General features: G+C 48.4%; 2 protein-coding genes across 6 annotated transcripts in view; one reads left to right on the plus strand and one right to left on the minus strand.

The window, feature by feature from the left end:
* The window catches only part of rgs9a (regulator of G protein signaling 9a), a 21,881-nt gene extending 11,768 nt beyond the window's left edge, over window positions 1–10,113 (plus strand). The window contains exons 10-19 of the mRNA XM_061224724.1: window positions 2,245–2,274; window positions 2,753–2,814; window positions 3,195–3,308; window positions 3,851–3,966; window positions 4,217–4,304; window positions 5,251–5,389; window positions 5,889–5,971; window positions 6,600–6,755; window positions 9,080–9,382; window positions 9,975–10,113. Coding sequence (XP_061080708.1) covers window positions 2,245–2,274; window positions 2,753–2,814; window positions 3,195–3,308; window positions 3,851–3,966; window positions 4,217–4,304; window positions 5,251–5,389; window positions 5,889–5,971; window positions 6,600–6,755; window positions 9,080–9,382; window positions 9,975–10,113 — 1,230 coding nt within the window. The remainder of the gene's footprint in view (window positions 1–2,244; window positions 2,275–2,752; window positions 2,815–3,194; window positions 3,309–3,850; window positions 3,967–4,216; window positions 4,305–5,250; window positions 5,390–5,888; window positions 5,972–6,599; window positions 6,756–9,079; window positions 9,383–9,974) is intronic.
* Window positions 10,114–10,826: 713 nt separating this feature from the next.
* The window catches only part of cog1 (component of oligomeric golgi complex 1), a 14,934-nt gene continuing 13,260 nt past the window's right edge, over window positions 10,827–12,500 (minus strand). The window contains exons 14-15 of one of the 5 annotated variants that reach the window (XR_009705560.1): window positions 12,196–12,500; window positions 11,529–11,654 (exon numbers count right to left, since the gene is read on the minus strand). The exon at window positions 12,196–12,500 is cut by the window's right edge and continues 173 nt beyond it. Coding sequence is in view for 2 of the 5 variants with exons in the window: in XM_061224009.1 (XP_061079993.1) it covers window positions 11,517–11,654 (138 nt within the window). In the remaining 3 variants the exon portion in view is untranslated. Of the gene's footprint in view, window positions 11,655–11,699 lie in introns of those variants that run through there. The other 4 variants (XM_061224010.1, XM_061224009.1, XM_061224012.1 and 1 more) reach the window with 4 other exon arrangements.

Consider the following 12,500-nt stretch of genomic DNA (forward strand, 5'->3'; position numbering starts at 1 on the left):
GTTGGGCCTCTGCACTGGGGCGCCCATGGCAAGTTTGACGCAAATCTCCTTACGCTCTGTAAGCCGATTCCTCATCCCCTGGTGTGACCGGAGGCTGTGTTTAGCAACCGGACATGTCCCTCTGCACTCTCCCAACACTCCCTCTGCAAGCGGACTCCATAAGCCAGAGACACCCTGTCAAACGCCCCTAAAGCCTGGGGTTTTAACAGGGCGACTATGTCCCTCTGGGGCTATAACAGGGCGACATTGGCCCTCTGGGGTTTTAACAGGGCGACCGTGTCCCTCTGGGGTTTTAACAGGGCGACTGTGTCCCTCTGGGGCTTTAACAGGGCGACTGTGTCCCTCTGGGGTTTGAACAGGGCGACTCTGTCCCTCTGGGGTTTTAACAGGGCGACTATGTCCCTCTGGGGTTTTAACAGGGCGACTAAGTCCCTCTGGGGGTCCATGAAGGTACTGTAGGGCAGTGGTCACCAAACCTGTTCCTGGAGATCTACCATCCTGTAGGTTTCACTCCAACTCTAACAAAGCACACCTCATTCAACAGCTAGAGCAGGGCTGCCCAACCCTGTTCCTGGAGATTTACACCAACCTGAACAAGGCGCACAACAGATAGAGGTCTCATTGAGCTGCTAATTTGTATAAAGTCAGGTATGCAAAATTATGGTTGAAATGAAAACCTACAGGATGGCAGATCTTCAGAGGTTTTTGGGAAACTGCTATAGGGCATCTCTTCCCTGAGTGAAAACCTGCAGGACTGTAGGTAGCCTGGGACTGGGTTGGTTACCATGGGTATATAACATTGTCTATAATGTTTCTTGGTACTTGTGCTTGTCTCATGTCTTTGACCTGCCACGTCGGTACCTTATTCACTAAAATATTTCCTCTTTCTCCTCTTCCTGTAGATTTTGTTCTGTTTCACTCCGCACCAGGAAGATCTCACGCACACAGACACACACAGACACACACAGACACACAGACACACAGACACACAGACACACACACACACCCACACAGACACACCCACACACCCACACAGACACACCCACACAGACACAAAGACACACACAGACACACACACAGACACACACACACACACACAGACACACGCACACACGCACACACGCACACAGGCACACATGCACACATGCACACACAGACACACACACACACAGGCACCGTCTGCAAGAGCCATAAAGCCAAACCAATGAAGCTCCCATTGCAAAAAGACAAGGACAAGGAAGCTGTCCAAAAAGACCAACGCAGCTCAGTTAATCTGGCACAATACAAAAACTCTCTTAGTCTCCTGCACCTCCATTTAGCCGTGACTTGAATGGTCTGTGCAGACCAGTGCCTGCCTGGGGCATCAGAACCACCACCAAAGGAACCAGCAAACTTCCATAGACCGCGGGGGACTTTCCGGATTCGTGGCAGGGATCCAGCCGGGAATATCGGACGTGGGACTCATTAGTGATCAAAAGAGGCGTCGGATCCATCAGGGTTCTGACCTTTCAGAGGCCTGATCGGTCTATTAAACTCATCTAAAGCTCCTGAGAGGCTCCCATTTACATCAGAGAGGATTTCAGAGAGATTCACAGGAGCACTAAAAGCTGGCAATCCTGCATCACATCAGCTGATGTTACACATCAGAGATTAGTGCCATTTACTGTGATCTCAGCTTATTAGCGTTATTTACTTGATTTAATTTTTGCATGTAATGCAATCATACAGCTGGAAATGTTATTGGAGATGTTCAGGTCGCTTATGTCAGGCAAGGGGAGCTCCAGGGGTCAAGAGGGGAATCCCCGGCGATGGATCAACCTGGCAACCAACCCAACCTTTGATTCGCAAGCTCTGCTCCCTCACTGAGCTGCTATACTAAACTGCTGCCGCCAAGATTAGAATCAGGAAATGATGCATAAAAACAGCACAGGTGGCCAGATCCATATAAGATCCACCAAACCTGTGACATTGAAATAATCTTGAGTAGGAGTTTCCCATGACACCACTCACAGCACCCTCTCCACAATTCTCAACATGCTAGGTGGTACCTGTAGTCATGCTAGATTGTGCATGTAGTCCTTTACATGTGACATACCGTGTAAAGTCATATTAGACAGCATGTACAGTTAGTTAGAGTGAACTTAATGTGAATCCATTGCCCAAACGTATTGTACGTTTAACATGGAAATGCATACTGTTGGTCAACCAAGCTCATGATCTCTTTTGTTTTTATTCTCCCAACAGAAAAAGACGGTCGAGTACTACCGAAGAATCGTAAGTAAATTCTACTTTGAGGAAGAGAACTTCATGTCGGGAATGATCACTGACGGTTAAAAAATTCATACGACTGGATGAGCCCCATTTCACCATTTCATTTAGATTTAACTTGTTTACAAACTTTGTTGGTGCTGCAGGGAGGTTGCCCCTCCTGTAAAATCCAGCTGTGCCAGCTGGTCATAAGCTGGTCAAGCTGGGTATGAGCTGGTCAACCAGCATGGCCAAGCTGGCCATAAACCTGGTCTAGCTGGGTAGTATTGGTAGCTTGTCTTGAGTTATTTCAAAACATAGCTTGGGCTGGTCAAACCAAACTGGTCTGAACAGGTCAACCAGGTTAATCATGTCAAGCTGCCAGCTGGTTTGAGCTGGTCAAGCAGCTACCAGCTTTTTCAAAACTTGAGCAGTTTTTTCAGCAGGGTCTGCTACTTATAATGACCCCCCTCTCTCTCTCTCCCTCTTTCTCTCTCTCTCTCAGATCATCTTCATTCAGCAGTACATAATGCGGTCCAGGACCAAGTCCACGGTGTCTCTCGGGGCGTAAGTCCTCTCAGAACCCAACCAGAACTCGTCCAAATGCCTGTTCTCGCACTACGCTGCGGCTCTGTGACGCTCTCGTTTGACCATCTGGCTTTCTGAATTTGCGTCAGGCACAGTGTTTGTGTAATATTTCATACACACTGCACTTGTAGCACATTAATGTTGTCTTGGGCATTGTGCGTAGTGGCTAAGGTAAATGACTGGGACACGCAAGGTCGGTGGTTCTAATCCCAGTGTAGCCACAATAAGATCCGCACAGCCATTCGGCCCTTGATCAAGGCCCTTAACCCCGCCTAAGAGCGTCAGCCAAATGCCATTAATGTAATGTGATGTGTGTTTGATAGCGTTTTATTTTATTTTTTTGTTGTGTACCACTGCAGACTCGTCAAGTTTACCACAACGTACAAGAACCACGACCCCTTCCTGGCCCCGTGTCTCCCTAGCAACCCCTGGCTGTCCGAGGACAGCTCATACTGGGAGCTGAACATGCCCAGGTAAGGCCCACCCGCCAGGTCTGCCCTCACCGATGTGGTCCCTCAATGTGGTCCACTGTAGCTGCTAGCGCTAGTAAGGGGCGACAGTGGCCTGACAGTGGCTCAGGCGGTAAGGGCAGTTGTGTCTGGCTGTCGGAGGGTTGCCGGTTCGATGCCCCGCCCGCGGTGTGTCGAAGTGTCCCTGAGCAAGACTCCTAACCCCAAAATGCGGATCTTCTGTGTACCTTAAGAAACGACACAAAGTTACAATGGGCCATAAGTCAACCAACAGCTACAGAAATGATTTGATAACTCTAATACTGCAGCATTCAATTCCCTATGGCGTTTGCATTTTAAACCCCTTGATTGCTTGCTCGAACTACTGACGCTGGTCGACTGCTAGTTTAGAACCGCAATAATGCATATGGTGAAGAACGTGTCTTTAAACTGACCTTACAATTTCACCTTCATTAAAAAAAAAAAAAAAATTAAAAAATTAAAAAAACTTGGGTTCACCTGGGGTTTAAAGTTTCCAAATTAAAGTAAACGTGTGCTTTTCCCAGTGCCGAAATCCCAACCCAGATGCGCGTGGAACGCTGGACCTTCAGCTTCTACGAGCTCCTGAATGACCCTCGCGGGCGGGCAGACTTCTGGAAGTTTCTGAAGAAGGAGTTCAGCGGTAAGCGTCAGACAGGGGGATGGCAGCTGCTTCCTTGGGACGAGAGAGAAAGAGAGAGAGAGAGAGAGAGAAAGAGAGAGAGAAAGACAGAGCTAGAACTAAACCCAGGAACTAAACTGAGATCTAGTTTATGCCTGTATTCATGTCTGTCTCTTAGAGTTGCCAGATTTCCCGTTTTCAACCAGAAAAATGTACCATTATTACCATAATCTGGCAACCCTGATGCCTGTGCTTGTCTTTCTGCACACAGGGGAGAACTTGGCCTTCTGGGAGGCCGCAGAGGAGCTGAAGTGGGGAACCGCCGCCTCCATGAAGCAGAAGGCCGAGGAGGTTTACAAGTGAGACCCTCGACCGAAACGGGAACGGGGCGTTAAAAAAAGAGAGAACCCAGCAAGCTTGAGTCTTTCACATTCTAAATACATTAAGACATAGGATGGTTTCCATGTCAACACCGACAGACACAACCAAATGTTCAGTAGCCCCACACTAAGAAATGACTTGATAACCATAATAAACCAGACACCGTTATTACTAGACATTTTCAAGTGTCTATAATTAATTTTACAGACATGCCCTTACCGTGCATGTGTCATAGATCATTACATTTGTACCACCATATAGTTCCTTGAGTGGGCATGAATTAGTTGGGTAACCACTGCAATACGTTTCCATAGAAGTTTAGCTATGCTATGTCAGCGCCTAGCTCTGTCGATGCTGCCTGAATGTTGTGGCTGTGCCTGTGCCACACTCGGTTTGGATCGTTGTGGCTGTGCCTGGGTCACACTCGGTTTGGGCCGTTCTCATTGGGCCATTTGGAGCAAAGTCCCCTTCCTGCCCGATTTGTACAATGTTTGTTATTTATTTATCAGGTACAGTGCACATCTATCAACATTTCTGTTTCCACATCAATGTAAATGCGTCAGAGTTAGCTAATGAGCCAATTTTAATTTGTAGTCCCTAACCTGCACGCCTTTGGACTACAAGCATCGCAGCTGACACAAAACCAACATTCTCACAATGTTGCTACCATTAATAATTGTAATTGTAATAAAAACACTAAGCAGGGGACAATCGGCCAACAGGAAGGTTGATGGTTCAATCCCCCGGTGTAGCCGCGATAAGACTACACCGGGGGATTGAACCATCAACCTTCCTGCTTCCCAGGCATGTACCTTCGCCACTAGACTACCGGCTGCCTCAGGCAGTGACAACGTTATAACACCGATTAAACATTCCCGTAACATTGTGAGGACGTGTTGCGCCCTCCCGCCCTCCCCCCCACAGGACCTTCCTGGCCCCTGGGGCCCCCCGCTGGATCAACATTGACCAGAAGACCATGGCCATCACGGTGAAGGGCCTGGAGCATCCGCACCGCTACGTCCTGGATGCCGCGCAGACCCACATCTTCATGCTCATGAAAAAGGTGTGGCCGACTGGCGTCGAGACCGCAGAACATGCGTACGGCTTAAACGGTTGCCTAGCCGACGGCGGACTCTGTTGCTACGGTGCACGTTGCTCGTATCATACGGTCGCCAACAGCTAACATGCTAATGTGTGCTTGCATTAAAATGGCGGCTGACTTGTTAGCCTGCTCTTATCAACCGGTGGATAACATATTAGCCTGCTCTTATCAAACAGTGGATAACTTATTAGCCTGCTCTTATCAAATTGGTGGCTAACATATTAGCCTGCTCTTATCAACCGGCGGCTAACTTGTTAGCCTGCTCTTATCAAACGGTGGATAACTTGTTAGCCTGCTCTTATCAAACTGTGGCTACCTTGTTAACCTGCTCTTATCAAATGGTGGCTAACATGTTAGCCTGTTCTTATCAAACGGTGGCTAATGGCGGTAACTCCTGCCTCATGCTCTGTGAAGTGTGCTCGTGTTAACCGGCAGGTAACGGTGAACTTCTGCATTACAGGACACGTTTGGACGCTACCTGAAGTCTCCTGTGTTCAAGGACACGCAGAAAAAAGCTCAGAGCCCAGCGGCGCACAACTACAGGTGAGTCGGAGCTCCCGCGCCGAAAGGGAAAATTCAAAGATGGATGCCATCAGGAGATTAGCACAACATCCATCCAACATTCATTCAGCTTCATCATCTTCATCTGTGGAGTTTGCTTTAAACAAACTCCACAATCCTCACCAAACATGTCAAGTAGATCAAACGACTGCCGACTGATAAATATGAGACTTAGTGAGGACTGATGAGGGGGTGGATGATTAGTGGATGATTCAGAACCTGTGCACTCCTCTATGAGTGAGTGGGTGAGTGTGTGTGTGTGTGTGAGTGTGAGAGTGTGAGAGTGTGAGTGTGTGAGTGTGTGTGTGTGTGTGAGAGTGTGAGAGTGTGAGAGTGTGAGAGTGTGAGTGTGTGAGTGTGTGAGAGTGAGTGTGTGAGTGTGAGTGTGAGAGTGTGAGAGTGTGTGTGTGTGTGTGTGTGTGTGTGTGTGTGTGTGTGTGTGTGTGTGTGAGAGCATGAGAGTGTGTGTGTGTGTGTGTGTGAGAGTGTGAGTGTGTGAGAGTGTGAGTGTGAGAGTGTGTGTGTGTGTGTGTGTGCGTGAGAGCGTGAGGATTCGGACAGGGCTTGCGGTCTCCGCGTCTGATTGGTCCGTGTCGTGCGCCTCCCGCAGCGATGCGCAGGTGGAGCAGAACGCCCGAAACCGCCGGCCCGGGATCCATCCCATAATCCTCCAGCAGGCGGCGGACGAGGAGAAGGCCAAGCTGGCGGCCGCCACCGCCGCCGTCGACATCAAAAAGGTCATGAGCAAGCTGGACCGCAACAGGAAGTAAAAAAAAACAAAAAAAACAGGCGGAACAGGCCCCAGCCTGCAGGGTACACCCTGGGGCAGTAATCCAGCGTGCAGGATACTCTCTGGGGCAGTAACCCAGCATGCAGGATACTCTCTGGGGCAGTAACCCAGCGTGCGGGATACTCTCTGGGGCAGTAACCCAGCGTGCGGGATACTCTCTGGGGCAGTAACCCAGCGTGCGGGATACTCTCTGGGGCAGTAACGGGGTTCCTCTGGTCTGGTCTGGGAATAATAGCATATGATAAAGACAGGGATTTCATGTAGTGATTGGAATATACTGATCAGTATTCTGAAGTATTTTAAAGAACTTATTATTTAAATGATAATTTACAGTAACAGGCCCTTTTAAATATTTCCGTGGCATGCCCCATGCCCCACGCCCTCCGACAGGGTTGCAGTTCTCGGGGTCTGATGAACCCAATACTCAAACTAAAGTTACAGCCTTGTCCGTTACAACATAAAGGCCCGATGCAGTCCCGTTAATGACGGATTCAGGCATTCTCTCCCACTGATTGGCAGCCATTATCTTATGAAAAGGATTGTAACATTTTCCTCAGTGTCGAATGGGGGCAATGTGATAGCACACATAAATTAAGATGTAAAATGTAATTAATACTGTAAAATATCACAATAATTATTCATAAGAGATGTCTATATATTAGATGTATAAATATTGGAAAGATGTACAAGAGTGGAATCTTTATGTGAATGTGAACAATGATAACATAGCACTCACCAGGGTAAAATATATAAGAAATTGCAAATAATATAAATATACACATGCATAGATTAATCTGACTGTTCAAAGTTGAAAGTTTGTTTAGACAAGAAAAGGCAGATTAATAGGAATAGATGTTTTTGTGTTTGTGTGTGTCTCAAGTCTCAATCAACTGTATGTTACATTGCATCTGTCACTTCAGTAAACACCATCATATTCAGTGAACAACTCCAGTCTATGCCTGTCTTTGTGTGTGTGTGTGTGCGTGTACATGTGTGTACATGTGTGGAACAGAAGCAGCCCCGGTGTGTCAAACTTGTTTGTCATCTTTGTGAAAATGTTGCAAAGTTCTGCTGTCATTCATCCAATAAATCCATAAAACATCAAACCATCTTCATGTTTTGTCCAGTCCGCCTGTGTCGCCATTGTAATTGTGAATTGTGTTAATGTTTTGTGTAATAAAATTCGCCAATTAATTCGTTTTATATTTATGACACAATATACAGTATATGCCCATGTAATGGCATAAAAATCACGAAAAGGGATACGCAGAGTGCATTCGTGAAAAATCTCATCCCGTGAACGGACTCCCACAAATCTGGTTCAGTACCTGCCACCACTCCCTATGACATTTTTCCTCATTAAAAGCACCAGCTGGATCGTCAAATAGACGGATGACCTTTCCGTCTGGCGATCAACCCGACTTTGATGTTAACTGAATCGGCTGCACCATGGCATTCTGCTTATTGCCCAGGGCTGGTGACATTTGTGAAGAAAAATCACGACATCAATTTGTAGTCCCGCTAATTGGGCATGCAACCACCCTGGTGGGTGACTGTCCTTCAAAGGCCAAAAACATTGAGGGGGGGGGGGGGGATTGAATGATTTATGCATCAGTGATCATATCACTGCACTGCCTGCCTTTAACTTCTCATCTTTTAAAAATTGCTTACTTGTTATTTTCATGTTGTTCTCCAGGAAAAAAAAAAGGATAATTTTTTTTTGCAAGGGTAGGCTGTGTTTCCATCTGGTTCCTGCAGGGATGGAGGTTCAGAGAGAGCAGGTGGCTGCATCTCAAATGGTCCATCGGCTCCCAAACAGTGGACAAGCGAGGGAGACAAATCTCCAGAGGCGGGAACTTTCAGAGGTTCAGAAAGTAAAAGTCGTTCCAAAGTTGTTCCAAAAACATGGATTTGCCGATGAGCACAAAGAACAACCGAGTGGAATCGGCTGGGTGTGTTCGTGGGCGGAAGAAACACCTGCCAGGACTTTTACTTTCTGACCCCTTAGACTCCCCACCTCGGGCAAATGGCTGACAGCCTGTATTGGGAACTCATGGACCATCTGAGACAGTCTGAGATGATCTGAGACAGTCTGAGATGGTCAGAGTCCGTCGGCCTGCGTTTGAGGGGTGTGTGCGCTTACCTCTCATCCTTCCCACAAACCCCCAGGCGCAGGTGTCCCGCCTGGCTCTGTGCTCGGTCCACTGGCAGACCGGGGTCAACGCGAGGTCACGTCTCTCTCCGCTGCCCGCCCGCTCCTCCTCCCCTTCCTCCTCCTCCTCTTCCTCACTGCCCTTCAGCGCGGCCGCGGACGCCCCACCCCCGGCCACGCCCGGGAGAGATCGCCGGGGAAACGGCGGCACGCCCTCGGCCCCGCCCGCCCCTCAGGTGACGGAGGCTTCCGGCCCGGGCGGCGAGGGGGCGGGGCCTTGGGGAGAGTTCCGGAAGCCGGGCCACAGGCGGCGCATGACCCTGCACCACTCGGCCACGCCCAGAAGCCCCCCCCCGCAGCCCGCGTGCCCCCCCGCTGAGGGCGGGTGTGTCCAGCGTCCGGGCCGCCAATCCGGCCACAAGCCACGCCCCCGGCCCAGGACCATAGCCCTGTGAGTGGCTCAGCCCTGACCCCTCCCATTATGCATCACATGGCCCCCAATGCAGGCACTCTGATTGGCCAACGGTTTTAGTCAGCCGCACACAGCAATGGGAACTGGGATGGAACATCCAGGGGTCAGAAAGCAGAAGTCCTCCCCTGTGTCCAATCCAAAAACACACGGAGCTCAAGGTATACAGGTGAAAATCAGCCTCCCTGGTTAAGTGGGGCAGCCAGTGGTTACGGTACGTGACTGGGATCCAGAAGGTTGGTGGTTGAAGCCCTGGGGTAGGCTGCACAGCTGGGCCCTTGGGCAAGTCCCTTAAGCCCCCCAGGAGGGATGTGGCCGTGCTGATGCAATTTAACTGTAATGTAACTCACACACATTTACAGAAATGTCATTAAAATATGCACTGGCCTTGTGACATAAGCTCATGATTATTATAATTTATTGCAACAATTCGCAAATCCAGGTGACTGGAACAAAAAACCGGGGAGGGACTTATACTTTCCGAAACTGGATTTGAAGCGAACAGTTTTGGAAAGTGAAATTCTGCCAACATCTACTGATGCCCGGAGGTAACCGCTGTGTCTCTGGCTCTCAGATTCTTCCCGGACGGGGAGGACGACGCCTCGGAAAGCCTGGTGCACCTGCAGGAAGAGGAGCGTGGCGAAGCCGCCGGCGTCACCATGCAGGAGATGGTGTGTCCCTGGGAGTGCGCCACCGCGCAGAGCTCACACTGACCAGCAGGGGGCGCCAAAAACAGCCAGAGAGAAACCCGGATGCATCCATTCCGCCCCCCTTAACCATCGTGTTGTCTTACGAGGATCAAAAGTGACCACTGTGTTTAACAGCAGAGAAAACCCCCTAAATTACCTTTTTTTTTGACTTGAAATTTTATGAGAAAGTTTGTGATGAGTGGCAGGTTGTTTCTTCGTGCAAAAGTAGATTTGAAAAGAGCGGCCTGTAGTGTACTGATTAAGGCCTGTAGCGTAGTGGTTAAGGTGAAAGACTGGGACACAGAAGGTCGGTGGTTCTAATCCCGGTGTAGCCACAAATTTAAAAAAATCCGCTCAGCCGTTGGGCCCTTGAGCAAGGCCCTTAACCCAGCATTGCTCCAGGGGAGGAGTGTCTCCTGCTTTGTCTAATCAACTGTACATCGCTCTGGATAAGAGCGTCTGCCAAATGCCAATAATGTAATGTAAATGAAAAGGGCGGACTGTAGCGTAGTGGTTAAGGTGAAAGACTGGGACGCGCAAGGTCGGTGGTTCTAATCCCGGTGTAGCCACAACGAGATCCGCACAGCCGTTGGGCCCTTGAGCAAGGCCCTTAACCCTGCATAGCTCCAGGGGAGGATTGTCTCCTGCTTAGTCTAATCAACTGTACGTCGCTCTGGATAAGAGCGTCTGCCAAATGCCATTAATGTAATGCAATGTAATGTAATGAAAAATAGAAATTCAATTCAGCAGCTTTATTTTAGGGGTTTAGTGAAGGCGGGTCATGTGTGACCCTAAGGACAAGGGGATTGTACAGAATGTTGAGACAACACAAGGGTTAACCAAAATTACCAACAGATGAACAACTTTCAACTCACTCAGTGGAAGAGTACAGCAACATGAGAATCACCCACCCGCTCCTGAACATTTCTGTGATATTTCTGTACATGACAGTTTGAATAGCAGTGCCGTTCTGTCTTTAACCAGTGTACTTACAATAAGAAGAGCACTCTGTAGCCTGGTAAAATGTGATTTATATGTACTAGCAGCTTCGACCGAAAGAAAAACACACTGAACATAATAATGTAGAACTGTTTATCTGCACTCAGAAACAATGATTCTGGGGGTTTTTTTTTTTTAAGTTTGTAGAAAAACAAATTTGAAAAATATTTGACACTATAGTACAATTCAACATTATTAAAACTATTTTGTGTAACAGCTATAAAATCAGTGACGACTCAAAGCTGACGTGGACAGCCCACGTGGTGATTACCTCAGAGCAGCTGACTGGATTTAAAATAAACGGTATTAATCATCACTCAAACACCTCCACGTCTGTATTGGGGTTTGAAAGTGTATTTATAGATAAGTATTTTACAGTCTCTGTACATGTTAAAACGCGACCCCCCCCCCCCTCCCCAGTAAAATGTTCACTTGGTCATGCCAGAAAGCCAGCCCAGTTTGAAGAGGGACGGGGTGGCGGAGTCGTCCTCCTGATTGGTCAGCTGTCTGAACAGACTCCCGGGGTGGAAGGCGCCCTCCGTGGGCGGGGCGGACGCAGGGGCGACCTGAGAAACGGGAAAAAACTGGAATTGAATTTTTTTTTAAAACACACAAAAGATCACGAGAGCTTCTCTGTGCTAACACTACGCTAACTTAGCCTGCCGGTCTTCTGCATGCGTCTGGTGACGACTGCTCTCTGAACAGAGATACGTGTGCATATATCACCTCTAAATCACTGGGAGGGGGTCAGCTCGTCCCTTACTGCTCATAACCAATCAGAATCCAGGGCAATCTGTAACTTATCCACATAGAATAAGCAACCGAGACAGAAACACTTACACTGCACCCAATACACATGTGTACGCATACATTGACCTGAATCGCGTACGTATCTCAATTGGCAGGTGGCGTTCGGTGTTAACGGTGCGCTGATTGGATGAGTGAATCACACCAATGAACACACTTGATTGGTCAGCCTCAGTATGCGTACGTTATATCTGTTGAGAGCAGGTAGTCACCAGACTGCTACTCACTCAGGACAGCACGCATTCTATCAGCTGCAAAAGCCTGTTTCAGCTTCAAATGCACCACTCAGCGATAACATACCTCTACAGCCTTCCGTCGACCTGGAGAGGAACAATCAGGTGAATGACAACATATCTCTCTCATCGTTCAATTTCAGGTCACAGTATTTCACCGGATGCACGTTCAACCAGCTGCTTTCAGCAATAACTGGAAAAACAAAACTGCTAAATTCTCCAATGTCGGTGGCTATAATGCCCAAACCAAAGCAAACAAAAGCGTTGAAAATTTACGTCCAAAAAAATTGTTCCTCCTCTGTAGTCATGTGACATCACACCTGTAGTCATGTGACATCACACCTGTAGTCATGTGACATCACACCAACAAGG

Source organism: Conger conger, chromosome 16 (assembly GCF_963514075.1).
Source record: "Conger conger chromosome 16, fConCon1.1, whole genome shotgun sequence".
Classification (NCBI taxonomy): domain Eukaryota; kingdom Metazoa; phylum Chordata; class Actinopteri; order Anguilliformes; family Congridae; genus Conger; species Conger conger.